The sequence below is a fragment of the Amblyraja radiata genome, chromosome 23, assembly GCF_010909765.2.
Source record: "Amblyraja radiata isolate CabotCenter1 chromosome 23, sAmbRad1.1.pri, whole genome shotgun sequence".
In the NCBI taxonomy this organism is placed as follows: Eukaryota; Metazoa; Chordata; class Chondrichthyes; order Rajiformes; family Rajidae; genus Amblyraja; species Amblyraja radiata.
The window spans coordinates 7,382,161-7,406,623 of NC_045978.1; the positions used below are offsets into that span (position 1 = coordinate 7,382,161).

General features: G+C 45.0%; 1 protein-coding gene across 3 annotated transcripts; it reads left to right on the forward strand.

Moving 5' to 3' along the window:
* The first annotated feature begins 1,123 nt into the window (after positions 1-1,123).
* arfrp1 (ADP ribosylation factor related protein 1) lies at positions 1,124-24,038 on the forward strand. Of its 3 annotated transcripts, XR_004415436.1 has the most exons (10): positions 1,124-1,242; positions 2,157-2,246; positions 3,072-3,165; positions 11,893-11,980; positions 12,310-12,392; positions 17,186-17,267; positions 19,147-19,217; positions 20,655-20,755; positions 21,915-22,367; positions 22,432-24,038. XR_004415436.1 is itself a non-coding variant. In XM_033041489.1 (9 exons), exons 3-9 carry the CDS (start codon positions 3,073-3,075, stop codon positions 22,000-22,002), a joined length of 606 nt encoding a protein of 201 aa, XP_032897380.1. In that variant the 5' UTR covers positions 1,124-1,242; positions 2,157-2,246; position 3,072; the 3' UTR covers positions 22,003-24,038. The 3 variants fall into 3 exon arrangements, 2 of the variants coding, with proteins under 2 accessions (XP_032897380.1, XP_032897381.1); XM_033041489.1 differs by having other exon boundaries at positions 21,915-24,038; XM_033041490.1 differs by lacking the exons at positions 1,124-1,242; positions 2,157-2,246 and having other exon boundaries at positions 3,072-3,170; positions 21,915-24,038.
* Positions 24,039-24,463: the final 425 nt, after the last annotated feature.

The following is a 24,463-nucleotide window of genomic DNA, read 5'->3' on the forward strand; positions in this document are numbered from 1 at the left end:
CCTATTTCCTTCGCTCCATAGATGCTGCTGCACCCGCTGAGTTTCTCCAGCATTTTTGTGTACCTAATATCTGGAAGACAAGGATAGGCAATGTTTCAGTTTGGGATCCTCCAAGGGTTCGAAGAAGGGTCCCGATCCGAAACGTCGCCTACCCATATCCTCCACAGTTGCTGCTTGACCTGTTGAGTTACTCCAGCACTTTGTGTTTTACTCAAGACATCTACAGTTTTTCTTGTTTCTCCTGCTGTAAGAAGGTTTGAGATGAGGTAGTATTGGGCAGCTAACAGTCTATTATTTCAAGAGTCAAGAGATTACAGATTAATTTACATTGGAGTCTGGGATTTCAGCTTCAGGTCAGAAAAAGAACATAGAACTGTACAGCACAACACAGGAACAGGCCCTTCTGCCCGTACAGTCTGTGCCGAACAAGATGCCAAGATAAGCTGCTCTTATCTGTCTACACATGATCCACATCCCTCCCTACGCATATCCACATGACGATCCAAAAGCCTCTAAGTGCCACTATTGCATCTGCCTTCACCCTGAGCAGTGCATTCCAGGCACCCACTGTATCTTAAACCTATGCCATCTTTGATATTTTCACCCTGGGGGAAAAAAGGACTCAGTAGAAGGAATGGGTGACTCATTCCTTTTCTCCAGGGATACTGCCTGTCCTGCTGAGTTACTCCAGAATTCTGTCGATCCTTGGTGTAAACCAGCACCGGAAACGTCACCCATTCATTCTCTCTATAGTTGCTGCCTGTCCCACTGGGTTACTCTCGCATTTTGTGTCTATCTGTAGTTCCTTCCCACACATGAGAGGACTGGGTTAACAGTGAGATCAAGGAATACCATTGTATCTGAACATTAAATACAGCATTAATCCTGCTCATAATGGTTCTGAGATAATTATAGCAATAAAACCAAATAAATGCTGCCTGGCTCACTGCTACTTCCTGCTTTTATTGCCATCCAATTGTTTTTAACCATCCAATGTCCCACTTCAGGGAAATTGTGTCTGAAAATGTCCTCCCCCCGGCCGCCGCGCGGGGGAGCATGGGATTTGTAGTTCAACAGGCCATCCATTCACGTAGACACGACGGGTAAAACTACAAGGTCCAGAGGCCCACGGGACAGTAGTCCTTCCGGTGGTGCCTGGATGTACCTGGACTCAGTGGAGAGTCGCTCTCAGCTGGAGAGGAGGGAATCAAAGTGTTTTAAATGGAGAGAGAGGGGTAACAGGTAAGAGCTGCTCTTTGCAAGTGTTAGTTTGGAGGAAGAACTTGCTGTTTCCTTCAGAATCGTGCAAGAGGTAGTGTTTATATATATTTGCAGCTGGAGCTGCTTCCATTCAGCTAGGAGCACCAGAAGTTTGCCAGCTGGTTAGGTTTTAATGCTTTCAGGGTCAGAAATAAACCCTCAAATTCTATCATTTTATTTGCATGGGGACTTGAGACGTCTCCGGCATTCTTTAGAGTTGGAATGAAATGTAATGCATCTTCTTGGATGCTTTTATTGATGTAGCACATCTAATTAAGATTACATGGTGCATCTGGATCAAAGGTCGATAAAGCCTGGGATGTAATGGCCTATTGACACAAAATGCTGGAGTTACTCAGCGGGTCAGGCAACAACTCCGGAGTTACTTCAACTTTTCATGTCTATCTTTGGTAAATCAGCGTCTGCAATTCCTTTCTACACATTTAATGGTCCATGGGTGATGGAAAGGCAGACAAAGTGCATAACCTTGCACAGAATCTGGGTCAAGCATTATATATTAAGGTGGGTGAAAGAGTATGATGCAGTGAGAAACCTGACATAATGGAACAGAATAGAAGATGCTTTAACAACATATTGGTGATAGCCTTGCTGAGCTGTATGCGAATAAAGTATTTCACAGTTCCTTGGTGCATGTGATAATAAAGAAACCATTGTACATGGAAGGAAATGTGTAGTGGGATATGGGCCAAATGCAGGCATCGTGGTTGGCATAAGCAAGTTGGGTTAAGTGACTCCATTTTTATCTTGGAGATTCTAGTAGCTGAGAATCTTTTGTAGAAATCAATCATACAGTACTTTGTCTGTTCTAAAGACTTTTATCTACTACTAATCTCATTGTTATTTGTCTAATTAATTCTATATTCGTTCCTTACCAGATTTTACATGAATGTTTTCACACATTTCTGACTGATTTGGTGCCCTGCAGACTTCTATCGTTTTCTGTAGCCTTGTCTACTATATGCTGAGTAAGTAAACAATTCACAATAGCTATCCTGTCCTATCTTAGCTCTTTCTCTTTACTTACATTTATTTTTCTAGCAGTGAAGAGACTATGATGTGGAGATCCAAGTTAAAAGGAGATCTAATTCAGTGAGGAGGTTGGGAAGGCTGAGTGGAGTGATGCTTTAGCTGGTGGAACTGGAGTGTGATAGGAATTATTGAGGTTGAACAGATTGAACCTACAGTTGGAAGTTACATTAAAATTAATACAAATTAGACACTAGCTGAAGAGGGTTACATTGGAACAGGCTCCACTTAACTTGAATAGGCAACAGCTTCATGACCGATGGTGGCAACAGTAAGAAGGCACTGCCCAAATGGTGGGGATCCTTATGATAGATGCCGCTGCCTTGAAGCAGCGCCACGTTTAGGGAGGAGAGGACTGTGCATGTGAAGCAATGGACGAAGTCTGCCACTTTTTGGAGCCTCTTGCGCTCCTGTGCATTGGAATTGCTATAACATGGTGCAACCAGTCAGGATACTTTCTCTAGTGTATCTGTAAGAAGTATGTTAGAGTATTCACCAGGCTGACGTTTACAGAGTCCAATTAACCTGTAAACCTTCACGTCTTTGGGATGTGGGCAGAAACCGGAGCACCCATAGGAAGCCCATACCATCACAGGAAGAACGTGCAAACTCCACACGGACAGCACCCGAGGTTGGGATCAAATGCAGGTCTCTGGCACTGTGAGGCAGAAGCTCCACGAGCTGCGCTACTGTGCCGCCCAACCTGATGTCTCAACTTATTTATTTGCAATGAAAATATTTGAAAGAGCTGTTTTATTTTACAGGATGTATACATTACTGTCTGGGCTGTGGAAGTACATGTTCCAAAAGGATGAATACTGCATTCTTATCCTAGGATTGGACAATGCAGGCAAAACTGTAAGGTGATATCTGTGACCTCTTGGCTTGTTCTTGATTTAATCTACTCTGTGACTGGTTAATACAGTGGTAATGAATATCTTGATTGTTTTATTAATCTCTTGCATCTGCATGCAGATACTTTCATCTTTTTGCATTTTACCATATCTCACGCCTCTCCCTTTATGAAGTGCCGCATGTCAAAACGAATCACTACATTAGTTTGTAAATGGCATGTTTTTGTCTTGCTGAATTATTGGAATTTGTTTTAATGACATTTGTGATGTCTGATTTTATAATGTCAAAATTTAATCAGTACCTGGAAAGAAGCTGGAAATTTAACTTTTGCGCTATCATGTGCATACAGAGTACTTTTTTATCATTTGTTATGGAGTATTGTGAGAATTGGTGGCACTGTAAAACTCCAATAATCCTCTATCTCAACATTTTGAAATTCCAATGTTTGACATTGTCTCGCCAGGTGTTGTTTGCAGTAACTAGCTGGTGTAAAGAGGTGTTGTAACACACGATGTCTTCACAACTGGTTTTATTACTAACATTTATATTGATACACATTCGTGCCCTAGCTGTCCGTGGTCTGTCACTGGAGCTAGAGAGAGAGCTGGAGGTGGGGAGGTTACAATTACACTGAAGATAATGGGGAACGACCCGGAGAATGCGCAGGAGAGGGAGGATGAGGTGACCGGGGAGGGGAAACGGGGACAGCAGCGGGCAAGCGAGCGGGCAAGGCAGGCGAGGGCGGAAGAGCAACAGGAGACCTGGGGCACAAAGAGCTGAGAAGGCAGAGTCCTGGGCATGCGAGGAGCGGTGGGCAGCGAGGAAGGAACCGGCGGGGCAAAAGGGGCAGCAGGAGGCGGAGCGGGCTCGTTGACCAGCAGCAAATGCTGGCGGGATCGGCGGTAGATGGTACCCTCGTAGTCAACGTGGTAAGACCGCGGAGAGCCGGCAGAGCTGACGACAACAGCCAGCCGGGAGTGCCCGGAGGGGGACTGCATCCGGACCACCTGGCCAGGGAATAGACGTGGAAGGGGATGGCAGGACTTGTCATGCGAGCGCTTCTGGATATCTTGCTTTTGGGCAATGCGCTCCTGGACGGCAGCAGGGCTGAGGACCGCAGGATTCAGGGACCGCTGGGATACTGGGATCGGAGGGCGCGTGTTGCGGGACATGAGCCGCTGAGCAGGCGAGCCCAAGGCAGGGTCACGGGAAATATTGCGGAGGTTGAGGAGGGACAAGTAAAAATCCGACCGAGAAAGTCTACAAAGCTCCAGCAGCTCCTTGGCACTGCGGACGGCACGCTCAGCAAGGCCATTGCTCTGCGGGTACTCGGGGCTGCTGGTGTGGTGACGAAAGTTCCAGGTGGTAGCGAAAGCGCGGAACTCCGCGCTCGAAAATTGGCTGCCGTTGTCGGACTGCAGACTCGCAGGAGAGCCAAAGGTTGCAAAGTGGCGGCGCAGCTTCCCAATGACAGCAGCAGATGTGAGGGAGGGCAGCTGATTCACCTCGAACCAGCTGGAGTAGGAGTTCACAAGGACCAGGAAATGCTTGCCACGCCACTCAAAGATGTCAGTGGCGACTACCATCCACGGCAGTTCGGGGGCAGGCTGCTGCAGGAGCGGCTGGCACTGCTGATGGGGAGAGAGGCTATTGCAGGCAGAGCAGGCGGAGACCCTCTCCCGGATGTCCTGTGCCATGCCGGGCCAATAGAACTGGCTCTGGGCCTGGGACAGAGTGGCCTCCGCCCCGGGGTGGCTGCTGTGGGCGGTTTGGAAGTAGTGGTCCCGCAGCGCAGTAGGAACCACAACCTTGTGGCCCTTCACCACCACTCCGTCGTGCAGCACAAACTCGGCCCGGACCAGGAAGTAGGGCGCGGCACCAGCCGGCAAGGATGAGCGACGTTCAGGCCAGCCACGACGGATGACGTCGGCAAGCTGCTGCAGGGCAGGATCTTTGGCAGTGTGCTGGACCAGGGACTGCATCTGCTGTGAAGGCACAATATTAACGTTTAACACCATCAGGTCAGACGATTCGTACGGGTGTCGGGCAGTGGACGCCTGCGGTGCGCGGGACAGTGTGTCGGCCACGAACATGTCCTTGCCCTTGCGGTACACGATTCGAAACGTGAAGCGTTGGAGCTGTAGCATCATTCGCTGCAAACGGGAAGAGGCAACGTGGATCGGTCTATTCAGGATAGTGACCAGCGGCTGGTGATCGGTTTCGACAGTGAAGGTGTTGCCCAGGATGTAATCTTTAAACTTCGAGCAGGCAAACACCACGGCGAGGAGCTCCTTCTCGATCTGAGCATAACGCTGCTCAGCGGGGGTCATGGTGCGAGAAGCGTAGGAGATGGGCAGCTGCAGGCCATCGTAGAGCTGCAGGCAGGCGGCACCAAGACTGAACTTCGAGGCGTCGCAGATGAGGACGATGGGACGCTTCAAATCGAAGAACTTGAAGGTGGGGGTGCGAACCAGTCTGGACTTCAGGACATCGAAAGCCGTCTGGTGCTTCGGGAACCAAGCCCAGGCAGTGTCCTTCTTGATCAGTTCCCTCAGGGGCGCACTCAGCTCGCTGAGGTCAGGAATGAACTTCCCCAGGTAGTTCACCATGCCCAGAAAGCGCTGCAGGCTGGGCACGTCGGCGGGTGCGGACATCTCAGAGACCGCAGCTGTCTTCTGCGGGTCTGGCTTCAGACCCTCAGCCGTGAAGACGTGGCCTACGTACGTGACCTCCGGGACGCGGAAACGGCACTTCTTGGAGTTAAGTTTGAGGTTGATCTCACGAGCCCTGTCCAGGACTTGGCGGAGGTGGAGGTCGTGCTCAGCGACGTCCCTTCCGTACACCAGGATGTCGTCGACAATGATAGCACACGGCAGACCGGCAAACAGCTGCTCCATGGTGCGCTGGAAAACCTCGCTGGCAGAATTGATTCCGAATGGCATGCGAAGGAAACGGAACCTGCCGAAGGGTGTGCTGAAGGTGGTCAGGAAGGAGGAACGTTCATCCAGCGGAATCTGCCAGAAAGAGCTCTTGGCATCGAGGACCGAGAAGACAGTGGCCGGGCCAACCTGTGCAGCGATGTCCTCCACCGTTCGCATGGGGTAGCGCGGGCGCTTGATGGCAAGGTTCAGGTCCTTGGGGTTTATACAGATTCGAATCTCACTCCTGTCTTTCTTTGCAGCGACAACCATGGTGGAGACCCACCGGGTGGGATCACTCACCTCCTTGAGGATGCCCACGGCCACCATGTGAAGCAGAGTCGACTCCACCTTGTCCTTCATGGCAAAGGAGACACGGTGAGGTGGGCGGATCACTGGATCGACACCCGGGTCCACAGCGATCTTGTAATTGCAGGGCAGCTTGCCCAGCTCGTCATCAAAACGATCAGGGTACTCACTCATGGGGTCCAGGGGGGTCTGCACCAGGTGGATACCGCGGTGGACGGAAACCAAACCGAGTTCCTGGCACGCACGGGCGCCCAACAGTGTGACATTCTCAGATTGCAGCAGGTGAAAAGTGAGGGGCCGAGAGGTCTCCAGGACCGTGCAGATAAGAGTAGCCTTCCCGACTGGTACGAGCACGCCTTCCCCATAGGCATGAAGACGGGAGTCGTTGGTAGTAACCTTCTCCCCAGACCTTATCTGCTTGAAGAGGCTCACTGACATAACATTGGAAAACGCCCCCGTGTCGACCTTCGCCGGAAAGGTCGTCCCATTCACAGTAACACGCACTGAGGGATCAGCTATCAGTGCAGGTGCACCCAACAGTGGAAAAATACTCGATTCGTCATGGGAGGAACTGGTATCAGAATCAGGGAGTTCGTCTGACTGGTACTGGGAACCGGCTGCGCTATCAGCCTCAGCAAGGTTGTTTAGACTTCTCCTGGGAGCAGGAACAGGCTTTCCAAGGGAGCGACATGCAGCAGAAAAATGATTTAGCTTCCTGCAGAAATTGCAAGTCTTTCCCAGCGCAGGGCAAACATTAAATTGATGGGAGGCAAAGTTGCAGTTGGGGCAACGACGCGGGCTGTCCCTCGTGGGGGCGCGTGAGCCACGCTGGCGCGGCGGGCCATCGATCCGCCGGCGGCCAGCAGCACCGGCATAGTTAATGTCCTGAGCCGCAGGTGATGCCACGGAGGCGACAGCAGCAGCCATGCGAGAGGCGTGCAAAGCCTCATTCAAAGTCAGATCGGGCTTCCTCAAAAGCTCAGCCCTTAGTTTCTCGTCCAGGTGACCGTAAACCAGGACATCCCGGGTCATTTGATCGGGGGTCACCGCATCGAGGCGGCAACGCCGTGCTAGGTGGCGCAACGAGGCAATGTAGGTGTCAATGTGCTCCCCAGGGCTCTGGCGCCTGGTGAAAAACTTAAACCGTTCTAGGATGCAGTTGGTAGGAATGTCATAAAAGTGCAGTGAACTTAGCCATAAGACATACCGGGTCCCGAGCCTCTTCACCAACGCCGTACTCGAACGATTCATAACGTTCCATGGCCTCCGGGCCAGCCAGGTTGAGGAGCAGGTGGGCCTCCACCGCAGGGGTGGCAGCAGGATGAGCAATCGCAATGTAATGCTCGAAGTCGCGCCGGAAGACAGCCCACCGATGGACGATGTCGGAGTCAAACACCAGAACATCAGGTTTACGACAAGAGTTTGACATTGCAAGGCAAGGGTTAAAAACAACGAAAGGTGTGGAACGGAGAAAAGCAAATAAAAACCCGATAAACATCCCACTTCTGACACCATGTAAAGATTTGTAATACACGATGTCTTCACAACTGGTTTTATTACTAACATTTATATTGATACACATTCGTGCCCTAGCTGTCCGTGGTCTGTCACTGGAGCTAGAGAGAGAGCTGGAGGTGGGGAGGTTACAATTATACTGAAGATAATGGGGAGTGGTTAGTAGTGGTGAGGTCACTATGTTAAAGGAACATGCACTGATCTACAGCTGGCACCCTGGTTGCTGCTCTGCCTTTACATTTCACCACTTGGGTATCTAGAATGTTATTCATAAGTGGAAGTTTCTTTGGGGGCAGGATCGACTTGCATTTGTGAAAGCACTCACCTATTCAGGATAATCAGTATACACTCGTGTTGGGACATACTGTTTTACAAATGTGATTAAGTTTCCTGATGATGTGGTGTAGATGATTATTGGGCAGTGGATGTGCGCCCTGCTGCACTTTAGTAAAGCATTTGACAAGACCCCCCATTGTAGGAGGGTCTGGAAGATTCAGTCATATGGGGTCCATAAAAACGTAGGCCGAATGGCCTAATTCTGCTCCTATCAAGTCTATTCCACCATTCGATCAATGTTGATCTACATTTCCCTCTCGGCCCCATTCTCCTGCCTACTGTTGATGCCCTTGGATCCATGGTAAATTTCACCCAAAGATAGTTTGATCATAGAAGACAGAGGGTAGGGGTGATTTTTCTGACTCATTTTTGTTCTGCAAGGACCTCTGCTTTTTCTGATACATTTTTTAATGTTGATTGAAAATATAGGTAGATGATTAGTATGTTTTGCAGATGTGAACATTAGTGGAGATGTCGATAGCATGGAAAGGATGCAGTTGAAAAATTTGCTACAAAAATAGCAGACAGAATTTAATTGATACAAGTATGCATCTTGAATGCAAGCTGAAGGTATACAGTAAATGGCAGAACCTTTAGGGCCATTGAGGTACAGGGGTAGTTTGGGGGTTTGTCCACAGCTCTGAAAGTTGCAACACAAGTGGATAGGTGGTAAAGATGGGCATACGGCATGCGTGCCTTCAGTCAGGACACTGAGTAAAAAACATGCAACTGTATAAAACTCTAGGTCACATATGGAGTATTATGTGCAGTTTAGACTTTGGAGGAGCAACTTGATTGTACAGGTGCACAACCTTTTATCCGAAGATCCAAATAACGAAAACCTCCGAATAGCGGCCATTTTTTCGGTCCTTGAAGAAAGGTCCTTGAAAACGTTCACCGAGGGCGGCCCGCAGAGGTGACAGCGGAACCTCCGGTCGGTCCTCGAAGAAAGGGGAACTAAATCCCCATTCATAAAAGAGAAGGTGAGGGTATATTGCACGGGAGGGTTAATAATTGACAATATGCTGCTGCCTGCCCGCTGAGTTAAAAAGTTCCCACGGTAGACTCACGATACACAGTGCAGATTGTCGCTCCCTTCAGTTTCACCCCACCTACACCCCTCTGCTTCCCGGCCATGTGTGTGACCCCTTCCCTCCCCTCTCCAGCTCCCCGCCCAATGCACCGGCGCGGGGGCTTTGCACTGTCTTCACGTCGGCCGTGCCAGTCACCGGAGACGTCAGGACCAATTGGACACCGACCACCAGGCCCACCGCAAGCACGGAGAACCCAGAGACCCACAGCCAACAGCAACTCCAGCCCAGCCCCACTCCAACTACAGAGGAACCTGGGTTGCGGATGACGGGGCGCAGCTCGGGGCGTCGTAGGGGCCCATCGGGGAGCGGGTTCGTGTTGGTCCTGACGTCTCCGGCCACCTGCCATCCTCCGGAAACTGTACCGCCCTTGCAGGAGAGTGGGGTTGTTTGCATTTGCAGAGGGAGAGGGCAATTCACATAAACATCCATCACAGTGAGTCTCCTCCTCACTATGATGGAAGGCAAAGACTTGTCTCTCCCCTGCTCTCCATTCCTCTCCCGAAGTCGAGGTCAAAGCCCCCGGCGGGCGCTAGCAAGTCCGCGGCCACTCAGCCACGCCGGACGTTGTAAGGCCCCCCTCCAGGTCATTCTCAACCCCGTAATTCGGGCGGGAGAAGTCGCCGCTGCCGGTGCCCCGCAAAACGGTCTCCCATCGGGGACCCGCGGGCTCCCGGTGTCACCATCCACCGGAGTCGGGTGGCAGCAGCTCGCCCCCGCAGCTCTCCATGCTCCGAAGCTGGCTAGCTCCACGGAGGTAGGTCCGTAGGTCCACAGGCTCCACAGCTCCCACCGCCGCCCACCGACCCCCAGGCCCACTGCAAGCACGGAGATCCCAGAGACCCACAGCCAGCAGCAACTCCAGCCCAGCCCCGCTCCAACTCCAGAGGAACACGTAGGGGCAGAAGCTGATGGTGTGCAATGTACGTCTTGTTCTTGGGGTGGCGGATGAGGGGGCGCAGCTCGGGCTGTGGGCAAACTGCCACTTGTCGCCGTAGCGGCCCATAGGGGAGCGGATTCCTCTGGAGTTGGAGGGGGAGGGGGGTATTGTGCTATTTGATCGCCCCCTGCTATCCCAGGGACAGGGAGACACAGCGGCTTTTTAGACTGGTGGGCAATCACTTCCAAAGTTCTGCCCACACAGTCAGTACACCTCTACTACACTGCATTTCATATAAACATTTATTCTGCAAGAAAAAACAACATTGAAGACTCAAACTCGCGATCGAGTAACTGCCAGGATCAAGGCGCAAACTCGCGAACTAGCGGATATGAGCCGAGCACTCTACCACTGAGCCAGCCATTAAAATCTACGCAAAAATATTTCCATTCCGAAGACCGACAAATTCTGAATTACGAAAAGTGTCTGGTCCCAAGGCTTTCGGATAAAAGGTTGTGCACCTGTATATAAAATTGTGAGAAGCATAGAAATGTCAAATACTAGAGGACAGAGGTTTAAGGTGAGAACGGGTAAATTTAAAGGGGATATACAAGGCATGTTTTCTTGCATGGAGAATAATAGGTGCCAGGGGAATGTGCTGTTAAGGAAGGTGGTAGATGCAGACAACCAGCAATGATTAGAAGGCATTTTGACAAATGCATGTACAGGGAGGGAATAGAATTAGGCATGTGTAGGCAGATGGAATTCGTTTAGACTGGCATATGTTGCATGGATAACCTGCTGGAGAAAGAAGAAATTGTTGAAAACTCATCCAGAAGAAGGAAGTAAATAAATGTTTTTTAGGATAATACCAATGTGAATGGTTTGTGTTCTTTAGTTATGGAAAAGTAATGCATGTGGTTCAGCATACTAACTCAAATCCAAAATCTGACAACTTTATATGTCTCATTGCCAAAAAAAGTTCAAAAGACTTTTAGCTGTAACAGTTTAGGAACTTTTTCAGATATAATTTACTGCTGATGTAAGACAGAGTGCGAGAGTAACTTATATGGTCTGGCAGCATCCCTGGAGAAGACGGATAGGTGAGGTTTTGGGTCAGGACCTTTCTTCATACGTTTTCCTGACCTGAAGTGTTACCTATCCACATTCTCCAGAGATGCTGCCTAACCCATTGAATTACTCCAGCACTTTGTGTCTTTGTAAACCAGCATCTGCAGTTCCTTTATGGCTGATATTGTTCAGCATTGGAGTAATCCAACTAATGCACTATAAATGCAACAGTTGGAATTCAGTACTGCAAAATGAATTGGATATGATTCAATGGAGCTAGCTGCATAATGGGTGAACTTTATATGGTCTTGCAACCTTCGTGTAAAAACAAAAGGTAACAATGACCGTGTCGATTTAAAATGTGTTCAAAAAGTGTATGGTTTGAAAATGACATTCTTTTTTTATTAATATATGATATCTGGGCTGACATTATAATCAAATGAATAAGCACTTGTCAGATATATAAGTAATATATAGATTTACCGCTGCATGTGATGTTTCCATTTATCATATTTTTCAATACTTTCACAGATTATGCAAGTTTTTTTTAATGCTGTGGAGTTTGACCTTTACTGTTATATAATTCTTTACTTTTGACCAAAATGAGCAGACCTTCCTGGAACAGACAAAGACTAAATTTAGCAGAAACTACAAAGGAATGAATTTATCAAAGATCACCACTACAGTTGGCTTAAACAGTAAGTTTTTAAGCTGTGTCTGTATCTGATGCCTTTCCAAAAGTATCCAGCATGTTCGTGTTGATGGATTGTGGCTATGTTTAGAGTTTGAAACATATGGCTTAGAATTTTGGCTGAAATACAGAAGAAACAAAGTTGAAAATGTACACATTAAAGAAAAATCTTTTTAATACGATGAGGGATCTTGTCAAAGAAATTCAGCAGAATTTGGTACCACTCAAGGGCAATATAATAGCAACAGCCAATTTTATTGAAGTCATCTTTGTGGTGTTTATTTTAGTACACACTGGTTTAAAACCATAAAACAGTTTAATTTTTGTTCCTTAAAGTTGGCACCATTGATGTTGGCTCAGCACGCCTCATGTTTTGGGATCTTGGAGGACAAGAAGAACTCCAGTCATTATGGGACAAGGTATTCATTTTTCCTTTCTTAAAATATGATAAAGATTTTGTTCAAGGCAGAAAATTAAACATGCTGGAAAGCAGACTGTTCAAATTGCTGTCTTAAGTTGCTTTGGGCGGCACAGTGGTAGAATTGCTGCCTTGTTACGCCTGAGACCCTGAGCAAGGGTCTGTATGGAGTTTGTACGTTCTCCTTGTGGCCTACGTGGGTTTTCTCCGGGTGCTCCGGTTTCCTCCCACACTCCAAAGACGTACAGGTTTGTAGACTATTGGCTTCGGTAAAATTGTAAATTATCCCTAGTGTGTGTAGAATAGTGTCAGTGTGCAGGGACCGCTGGTCGGCGCAGTCTCGGTGGGACGAATGGCCTGTTTCCGCGCAGAATTAGGCCATTCAATCATGGCTGGTCTATCTTTCCCTCAGCCCCATTCTCCTGCCTTTGCTCCATAACCTTTAACACCCTTACTAATCAAGAGCCTGTGAATCTCTGCTTTAAAAAATACCCAAGGACTTGGCCTCCACAAGCGTTTGTGGCTTTACCGTGATTTATTAATAAATGTTAAATAGCTATCAAGTATTAGGTGATCATTCTTTGTAGACAACCAGATGTGTAATGTTGATAGATTCCAGTTGTGGAAGTTGTTACAATCAAACTTGCTCACGTTCTTATCCAACATCCATACGAGACAAATCCCAGCAGTGGTTACTTAAAACCATGGTTACTAGAATCCTGTCTGAATCCTTTTCACTTTCTAACTTGGAGCCAATTTTAATGATCTTAAGCCAAACCTTTCGAGGATTCGTGTAAAATTAGGACCTGATGTTCTGCACAGTGAAGCATACAACTTTGATGATAACCTTCGTCACAAGGCCATGAAGGGGAGAACCATTTATTTACCATCGAATGTTATTTGAATAGGTATAACACATTAGGCATCCTTTGGCTAATATCTTCTTGATGTTTAATGAAGTAACTAAAAACAACATTTAATGGCAGTTTATTTCTAGAGATATTTATCTTGCACCAAACCTTTGATCCAAATCGAAGTTGTACACAGTTCTGTTATCCACATATTAAAAAAGATATGGACAGACCAGAGACATTACAGAAGTACCTTGTGAAAATGGTAGATAGACATAAAATGCTGGAGTAATTCAGCGGGACAGGCAGCTTCTCTGGAGAGAAGGAATGGGTGACGTTTTGGGTCGAGACTCTTCTCCAGACTGAAGATGGTACCAGAACTAAAGTAACAATCAGGAAAAATTTAAATGAGCTGGCGTTCCTTTTTCTCTGGAAAAATTAAATCTGTGAGATGATCCAATGGAGGGTTTGTGGGATTGCTTATATGTGTGATTCACTATAAAATAATGCATAGTACAAGAACAATTTCTCCCTGTGACATTGTGATTTCTCTGGTTTCCTCCCATATCCCAAAGCTAGACCTGTAGATTAATTGGCCCAAATGTATATTACCCTAAGCATGAATAAGTGACAAATGAATCAATGGGGAGTTAATGGCATGTAAAAGCGAATACATTGCTGGATTAGATGGAAATAGGAGAAGGAACAGGATAGCTCTTATGGGAGCTGGCATGCAATCAATGGGCCAAATGGCCGCCATGTTACAACAAGAGAAAGAATGCCTCCTAATGTTATTTGACAGCTTCTACCATTTTAGTCATGGGGTCCAGGTGCATTCAGCTTGTGGTTTACTGTATCCAATGATCCTTGAGCTACATGGGATTGTGTTAGTGCTTTGAGCATGGTAGTACATGGGGTTGTGAGTGTTTTAATTTTTCAGTCCATCCTTCTTGAAATAACCAAAAAATCTTTGCTATATATTTTTAATCAAAAGTAAATACTTCCGACAATTTGTATGAAGTTGCTTGGTGTGACATTGACATGCCTTTGGTCAATCCATGCCTCTGGAATTGCTTTCATTGCCAACTAAGCAAGGCGTCCTTGTTAGGAGGCCTTTGGATGGGGAAGCACATAGATATGGATCGCATGCATTCAAAGTGTACCTTTCCCCATGTTGGGCATGGACATTGTGGGCTGAAGGGCTTGGTCCTGTGCTGTACTCTTCCATGTTATCTGTTGAAGTTATGGGACCATATTTACTTCAGTGGTTCTTGGAGTGTTTCCTCGAAAGAAAATATGCTGGACAGATTTTTTGGTTTTTAAAACCAATTTGTATGCAGTTGCTTGGTTTGAACAAAAGAGGTCACTGTGCCCTTGTATCCATTAGCAAAGGAAAATAAATATGTTGAAGATAGACACAAAGCTGGAGTAACTCAGCGGGACAGGCAGCATCTCTGGAGAAGGAATGAGTGATGTTTCAGGTCGAGACCCTTCTTCAGACTGGTTAGGGATAAGGGAAACGAGAGATATATAGACGATGATGTGGAGACATAAAGAACAATCGTCACCCACTCCTTCTCCCCAGAGATGCTGCCTGTCCTGCTGAGATACTCCAGCTTTTTGTGTCTATCTTCGGTTTAAACCAGTATCTGCAGTTCCTTCTTACAAATAAATAGGTTGCATTGTGTAGACACTTCCATGTTTTTGATAGTAGTCTGGCCATTTCAATGTAAAACATGTAACGGTGAATAAATAATTGCAGTTTAATCTGATGATGTTGCAAAGATTTCAGCTGTGGGCACATAATGATAAATCAGCCTGCAAACAACTGCCCCCGCCTCTCTTTCTTCCCCCTCCCTCTCCTACATGTTCATTCCTGAATGTGTATCCAATGCCGCCTACGCATCTATTTCTTCAACAATGCCGCCTCCGTTGCCCACAATGCCGCCTACACCCCTTCATCTTCTCTCCCTGTTTCACAGCCTTTAGTCTTTTCATCTTTGGACTTTGACCAACCATCTGCCGACAAATCTCCCCTCACCTGTATCCACCTATCACTTACCTGGTATAGTCCTCCCCCACCTCTCTTCCAGCTTTCTCTCTCGTGCTATAACTGGTCCAAAGAGTCCCGGGAACATCACCTATCCATGTCCTCCAGAGAAGCTGCCTGACCCACTGAGATACTTCATTACTTTATGTGTGTTTTTTTCTTTGTAAATCAGCATCTGCATTTACTTGTGTCCATAGATCCTGTATAGATCTCCAGTGGTGCAGTTGGTAGAGCTGCTCCCTCACAGTGCCAGTGAGCCGGTTTGATCCTGGCCATGGGACTATCCATGTGAAGTTTGCATGTAGTCTCCATATGACCACATGGGTTTTCTCTGAGTGCTCCAGTTTCCTTCCGTATGCCAAAAACATGAATGTTAGTAGGTTAGTTGGCCTCTGTAAAATGCCCCATGTGTGTCGGGCGTGGATGTTAAAGCAGGATAATATAGAACGAGTGTGAATGGGTGATCTATGTTCAACATAGACTCAGTGGGCCGAAGGGCCTGTTTCCACACTATCTTCCAATCAATCAATTTAAATGCAAGCCAATGATCACAATGAAGCCTTTTTTTTTTCTTTTTTTTTTCTTCTTTATTTTAATTCATGGGAAATATCCTTCACTTTGACTATGGTATGACATTTATCCTTGAATAGTTTTAGGGGGCAGGGAGGGAAATACAAAAATATCAAAGTGAATTGGGAATAGACAAAAAATGCTGGAGTAACAGCGGGACTCTCCAGAGATGCTGCCCATCCTGCTGAGTTACTCCAGTATTTTGTGTCTATCTTCAATTTAAACCAGCATCTGCAGTTCCTTCCTACACAAAGTGAATTGGGGTCCAGGATGGAACATTTTTAAAACCTTTTGTCAGTAGCATTTGCTTCGATTTTTAACTAATACAGAAATAGTTTAGATTTTAGAGATATGATGTGGAAACGGGCTCTTCAGCCCATCAAGTCCTCACCGACCAGCGATTACCCCATTACTAGTTCTATCCTACACACTAGGGCCAATTTATTGAAGCCACTTAACCATGTCTTTTTAATGTGGGGAGGAAACTGGAGCTCTCTGTGATAACCCACACGGTAACATGGAGAATGTACAAACTCCATGCAGACAGCACTCATAGTCAGGATTGTACTGGGTCTCTGACACTGTAAGGCTACAAGTCTGCCACTTCGCCCCTGTGCCGCCCCATTTGCTGTTTGAGGAAATGTTATCTCTGTCGTATCTGAAATCATCTACCCAGCATAATCTGGTGTAATACTGAAGACCCATGTCCACTGTTGACCCAATCTGCAGGTGGTCATTATTGTAGTTTTGTCAACACCACAAGCAACCTTCATTCTTGCTCTCTCTGCCATGCTGTTCTCTCCCACACATGCTTACTCTCCTAGCTTTACCTGATAATATAATTTGCCAACTGCTGCAGAAGTTCACAATAAAAGTCCAAAGTGCTGGAGTAACTCAGCGGGCAGGCAGCATTTGTGGACGAAATGGCCAGTTGACATTTCAGTCTGAAGAAGTGTCCTGACACGAAACGTTACCTATCCAATTCCTCCACAGATCCTGTTTCACTCATTGAATTCAACACTTAGTGTTTTGCTCTGGATTCCAGTATCTGTGGTTCCTTGTGTCTCCTTTAATAGTCAAATATTTGTTTCCCCGTTTTCCCTACATCTGCTTTTGCAAATATGGCATAGGAATGTACACTGATTTCTATATAACTCTGTAATCCAAAACATGAGTTGAATTTTATAAATATTGTAAGGCGGTGGTTTTTGCAAACCATTTTGAGCAATGTCAAAGAATAATGAATACAATGGTTACAAAGACTCATCATCTGTATACCCTCAGCAAACTCTGCAATATTGTGACCTGCTCTCTCTTTTTTAGTATTACGCAGAATCCCATGGTGTAATATATGTCATTGATTCAACCGATGAAGAAAGATTATCTGAATCAAAAATAGCTTTTGGTAAGTACAAGACAATGAAAACTGTTGCTCAATTGCATTTTGATGAACTGGAGAATTACTGTGGTGTCAGATTTCCACCAAAATGGTGCATTAGTTTTCTTCCCCCCCCCTTCCCCATTCAAATGCCAGTAAGTTCTACATTGCTACAAATGTATGTGTAATTACTAATACTCTAATTACAAGCCACTTCCTGACTGTGCTCTAATATTAGTAGCTTTGTATGAAAGTTTGGTCATTATCTAACACTGGCATTGGGGAATATGCCAGGGAAAATCCCATGCCAAAGTGTGGGTTTTGGCTGTATTCTTTTGATGACCTTCTTCCCATCAATTACTGACATGGGTAGAGAAGTGTCAGATGGAGTTTAATCTGAGCAAGAGAGGTGTTGCACTTTGGGAAGTCAAACGTTAGGGTAAGGTATACAGTTCAAGGCAAGATCTTGCTCATCTTTAGCGTACATAGGGATCTTGGGGTGTAAGTCCATATGTAGCTCCATGAAAGTAGCAACACAAATAGAAAGTGCGATAAAGTAGATAGAATGCTTGCCTTCATCAGTTGGGGCTTTGAATACAAGAGTCAGGAAGTTGTGTTGCAGTTTTATAAAACTGTTGGTTAGTTTGCTTTCGGAGAATTGTGTACAATTTTGGTCACACCATTACAGGAAGGATATAGATGCTTTAGAAAAGGGGCAGAAAATGTTTACCAGGATGCTGCTTGGAGAAAAGTGTATTAGCTTCAAGGGGAGATTGGACAACCTTGGATATTTGTTTCACCGGAGGGTCGGAGGCTGAGTGGTTTGTTAGGAACGTTTTAAATGATGAGAGGCATAGAGTAGACAGTCAAGACCTGTTTCCCAAAAAGTGTATTGATGATCTTTTTTTTAAATTGAAGGATTGGAATGGTCATTAATGTTTGAAACTCAGAAATAGTCAGGTTTAGTCCATTGACTGTACCGATGGTTCACTTCAATGGCTTGTCAGTTTTTGAGCTGCTAGTAGATTGCGACATATTCTGCTTCTTCGCCCAAGATAATATTTACTTTTTGAAGGCAGGTCCTTCTTCACAGGTATCGCACTTTCCAGGACGTTGCCTCTGTTAAATCTGCAAAATGTCAATTTTGTACTCCAGTTAGGATAAGTGCGCAATAAGTTGCATTTCTAGACGTCAAACCAGCCTTTTACACTGAATAGTAAGGCCAGGAGTACAAGTGCATAGTTGGGCCGAGGAGTACAAGTGCATAGTTGGGCCGAGGAGTACAAGTGCATAGTTCTTGAAATGGCATCATAGGTGGATGGTTTGGGTTTTTACAGCAGAGATTGGAGTTCTTGTTTAGTAAGCATGGCAAAGGATGCGGGTATAAGGCAGGAGAAAATGGGGTTGAGAGGGGAAAAAATAGATCGCCCTTGATTAAATGGCGCAGCAGACTTTAGTTGAGATACTGCTCGGATACAGGCCCTTTGGTCCACTGAATCTGCACTAATCAGCAATCCCCTATACTAGCACTATCCCACACACTAGGGCCAATTTACAATCTTTACCAAAGCCAATTAACCTATAAACTTCCACGCTTTTGGAATGTGGAAGGAAACCAGAGCACCCGGAGAAACCCCACTCGGTCATGGTAGAACATACAAACTTCGTACAGGCACCACCCGTAGTCAGGATCGAACTCGGGTCTTCAGCGCAGTAATGCAGCAACTCTACCTTTATGAGTTGAATGGCCTAATTCTGCTCCCATGTCTTATAGTCTTGTGTGTGCCATAACATCTCCTTTTCTTGTTTTAGAAATTTTAGTACCACTACTTCAGATCCTGGAAATGTGCTGAGGTTTTTGCTAAATTTCACTTCTCTAAATGCCTTTAATGTTTTGTTACTACAGAGAACATGATCACAAGTGAGGTGCTAGATGGAGTTCCCTTGTTGGTCTTGGCTAACAAACAGGACATTGAGGTATTTTTCCTATTGTCATAATTAGTTGCATTTTATTTTAATTAATTATGCCGTGCACATTTTTTTGAAGTAGTAATATTTGTTTTAACTACCCAGCTTTGCGTAGACCTGTTAAGACCCTTGAATTATCTTTCCAGAGTGTGTTTGGAGAATTATTCTCATCCAACAAACAGGAACAAAGAATTCCATTATTCTTTCATGCTTCTGTGTTTTTTGATGGATGCACTACAATGCTGAGAACTATATTCTGCACTCTGTATCATTCCCTTTGCTCTATCCATTGTACCCAGTTTGGCCGGGTTGTAATTGTGTATAGTATTATCTGATCTGATTGGACAGCATGCAAAACAAGTCTTTTCACTGTACCTCGGTACACGTGACAATAATAAACTTAAAACTAAATAGCGGAGAATGCTTGCATTTGAATTAAATGACTTGCTCCCTCGCCGTATTGGGGAGCAGTAACTTTGCAAGCAAATGTTTTTTTGCACATCATGAACTGAACCAATTTGTGCATGGATGTGTTTTTGCCACCTTTCTGATGAATGTCATTTTTTTTTCATTTTAAATGGGAGTCTAGATATTACTAAAACTCTCATCTTGTTTGTTTGTGAGTCTGTCTGTGTGTGTGTGAGCGTAGTCGCCTGAATTATGCCAAAACGGTACACAATAGTGCTATAATTTTTGGACCACCTTACTCACCATTATCATTGTGTGTAATGTATCAAGTTTTGTTTAGATTATTATATTTTACAAGTTATTTCCATTTTTCAAAATCCCACTTGAGAAAATTGTCTTCTATCTTCACTAGCAGTTAACAGCTATGATGTCACAATGGGATCTTATTTACATAAACTGCCTGTCAACAGTGTTCCATTGGCAGTTAGCAGTGTATGAGGTCACAATGGGATCTCATATACATAAACTGCCCGTCAACATTCTTCCACCCAGTGCAATGAGAGATTTGTTGCATTGTTGTAAGGAGAGGGAGGGGAGAGGAGAAATGTTATTTAAGCATTGTGTTTAGTGGCGTAGTGGGATAGTGTATAGGTGAGGAGTGGAGGAGCAGGGAGATAGAGGGAGGGGAGAGGGGTTATGGAGGGAGGATGACTGAAGGTAGGGGAAAGGGGAGGGAGAGGTGAGGGAGGGGAGTGGATGAGGGGAATGAGGGGAAATAAGCTGCTCTTGCGCAGTTGGGGGCTATGAGTGAGTGGTGGAAGATGCATTGAGGGAACGGGTCCCACTTGGTCTAGTGAATACTAAAATTGGAATTTGTTCAATCTTTTAATTTGTTAGTTTATAATTGACATGGGTATGGTACAGATTTTTTTCGCTCTATATTGGATTTGACTGTGCGATTCTTACTGTTTCTCTTCTTGGCAATGTGAGCTCGCTTAGTTTATCATTAATGTTTTTGTTCTTCCCTATGACTGGTAGACCTGTCTCTCGGTTGGAGATATAAAGACGGCTTTCAGTGACTGTGCTCCAAAAATAGGGAAGAGAGACTGCTTGGTGCAACCATGTTCTGCCCTTACGGGGTAAGTCTTCATTCATGACAAAATGTGAAATTGAGATTGAGGACATTAGTGCGTACCCTCGCTATATGAAGTGTGTAGATTCATATGAGATGGATCGTGTTGAGTTGAAAGGCATAGGGGCAGATTGTGATAGAAATATAATGAAATGGGTCTACATGGAGCATGCAACAGTGGAACAGGCCCTTCAACCCACAGTGTCCATGCCAAATATGATGCCAAAATGTGGAGGAAGGAACTGCAGATGCTGGTTTAAACCGAAGATAGACACAAAATGCTGGAGTAACTCGGCAGGACCGGCAACATCTCTGGAGCGAAGAAATGGGTGAAGTTTCGTTCTCTAGACCCTTCTTCAGACAAAATGCTGGATTGAGTCAGCGGGTTAGGCGACATCTCTGGAGAAAAGGAATAGGTGATAAATGAATGGAATGCATTGTCTATAAAAAGAGGTAATTTCAAGCAGATAAATCAATAATACACGCCTGTTAAGTATTAGATTGAATTATTTAAGAATGAGAGGTTTGAATATTTTTTGCACCTTGCACAAGAATTTCCAGAGTGTTATAGGGCCAGTTGCTTTACCTTGTATGGACACTTCTGGTCGCACTTAGTAAACTCTCATCGCCCTTGAACAGTGTCATCTGGACATCTCTCCACCAGCTTCTGAAATTATTGGACACAGCAGTGACTTCGAATCACAAATTAAGCACTTAACTAAAATAGCTTATTTTGTTATTCAACTCATTTTAAATTGTCACAATTAAAACTGCTCCTAAATATACGTAGGAACATTTCCTACCCTATCGTTTTGAAATAATTGTTCTGTCATTTGTGCTGGTTCAGAGTAGTTATATTTAAAGCTATGTTCAAATGTGTCTGAATGGCAAATTAAGAAAGAAGAACAAACGACGAGCCCAAGGCAGCTGGTGTCGAAATCGCTTTGCGCTACATCAAAATTAAATATACCGCGAGAGCTTTGAGAGGTGCCGGAGTTATTTAACTTCAAATTGAATGCTTTTTAAAAAATAATTTGAACAGAATGTCATAAACAAAATGCCTCAGTTTCTTGTAATTCTCTCAATTGAAGGTATCCCATTGATGTCCATTTACAATTTTGTTTTATTTACAATCTTGTTAGACTAAAACATTTTTTGTCTTCCAGGGAAGGTGTAAATGATGGCATTGAATGGATGGTCAAATGTGTGATCAGGAACATTCACAGACCACCAAGGCAAAAGGATATCACATAAAGATGTCACATAAAACCACTCCATATTAGACTGGTTATAAATCGCGTTTCATCAGAAATGTCAAGTAAAGGTGGAATCGGATTTGTGGAACTCCAACTTTTACAAGTAACACCACACCTGAAGATAATTACCATTTGATATTTGTGTTTTTTTTTTCACTTCAAACACCTCGTACTTTGTGGATTTCTGTACCTTTTTGCATGTGTTATTTTGCATGCATTGAGAACGTCATTGTAATATGTCCAAATGCATCATAATGGCTGTCACCAGTTTAGAAAGAAGTTTTTCCTCCCACCCAATAGTTTTTCTTTTTTGTCTTTTTTTCCCCTATGCTCTAAAAGGAAGCTTCATGATGACTGATTCAAAAGTTCAGGATGGAAAAGATCTGTATTTGATGTTACATTTGTTCAGTTAGCTAACCATCACTGGAATATTGATAGGAGCACAATAATCAATAATCACAAGATCCCCCCCCCCCCCCAATGGGTGTCACGGTGGCGCAGCGGTAGAGACCCGGGTTCAACCCTGACTACAAGTGCTGTCTGCACGGAGTTTGTACGTTCTCCCCATGACCTGCGTGGGTTTATCTCCGGCTGTTCTGGTTTTCTCACGCCCACCAAATACGGACAGGCTTGTAGTTTAATTGGCTTTGGTAAATTTGTAAGTTGTCCCTAGTGTGTGTAGGATAGTATTAGTGTGCGGAGATCGCTGGTCGGTGGGCCAAAGGGCCTGGCTCCACGCTGTATCTCTAAACTAAACTCAATTGCGATACAACAGTCCTTTCCTGAAGCATGTATGGATCATAGTGGGATGGGAATATAATCGAACTTTGTCTTCTCCAATCAGCCCATAAACGTCTGACATTGATATCTGATCAAAGTTTATCTAGCAAGGGACAAAATGGGTTTATCGCCTGTCAAAACAAGGGAAAAGCTGAGTAATAGATGGGGCACATTGGTTCACATCAGAGTGGTACTTCATATCTTGGTTTATGATGTTTTACAATGTAACCTGATATGTAATTTGATTCATAGTTTTTCAGGTGTATTTAATTCCATTTAGAAACAAAAATGTACAGGGTTAACCTATTTTCCAAGAAAGATCTGAGATAATTTACTGAATAACAAAATCATTGCAATGGAAATACTATTAATCGATCCAGAGTACACGAGATAAGATTGCAACAGGATGGACTAGATATTTTAAATAAATTGTGTAAAAGCTGGATAGATTATTTCTCTGAGTGCTTCATCCTAACACTTTGTGAATCTCTGAACTCGATGAAACCCAGAAATGCAATGAGCACTTTTTTTTAAATCTTTCTGCTGTCTTTGACGTTTGAAACATTGGAGTTAACACTTCTTTTTTTCTTTGTGTCCAATTAAGAACAGATGCAACTGAAATTGTGTAGCTGATCCTGGCAAAAGGCATTGTTCTTTCAGTTTGGCTCATCACAAGGATTGAGGCTAAATATCTAAACTACATTCATACTTTCCTGAGACTTTAATTTGCGCTACTAATATTTATATTTCAAGTCATTATCCAAAAATGTGGATGGCATCGACTGCCAAAATTGGATTCCAATTAGTATATTTTCTTTTGTACAGATCCACCACTTTTTTTTTTCTCTCCGACACCCTTGGTTCCAGAGCCTTGTCCAGGTTTACGCCTTTGTCAGACTAATGGAGGTCACTGCCTCTGAGAGGAGTCCCAATAGTCCACCTAGGCTGCCCTGGCACCGAGATACTGGCCGGAGAAGTCGGCTGTGGGAATGGATCTGCCGGCTCCGGCCGGGCCAGAGTTCCCGAGCCCCGACCACGGGGGCAAATTCTACCCGCCAACCGGCCACAGAGCCTCACCCGGCCTGGGCGCCACAAATGGGAGGAGATTTCAAGTTCACTCTTTTAATTAGGACCACCATTTGCCAGAAGATCGGTGGTGAGCCTCGAGTACCTGCCTCAACTCAATCATACGGTGATCTCTGATGTAATGCATTCCATTTTGTATTCAACAAATAAAATTGCTTCTTGATTCAAGATGTCTGATTCAATATCGAATATGCACCGAGCCTTTAATGTCTGTGAGTATCTTTAAAACTTCATTGGAAAGGGGTAAATCTTACTCAAATCCTCCTCCATAGGTTTACAAGAATAATGCCAGAAATGAGTGGTTTAACTTATGATGAGCATTTGATGGCTCTGGGCTTGTACTTGCTGGAGTTCAGAAGAATGAGGGGGAACCTGGGGTGGAAGATTGCAACCTTCACGTGGTCTGCCCTGTTTCGACTAATACAATCAACTCGACATGCACAAACGGAAGATCAAATAGAACAAGTTGTCCAACAACTTTAGGCTGTGCACGCCACACGAAAGAAGAAGGGGGGGGACCACATTGAAATGCACCAGTAGTGAAAGGCTTGCGGAGTGGATGTGGTGAGGATGTTTCCACTAGGAGTATTCAG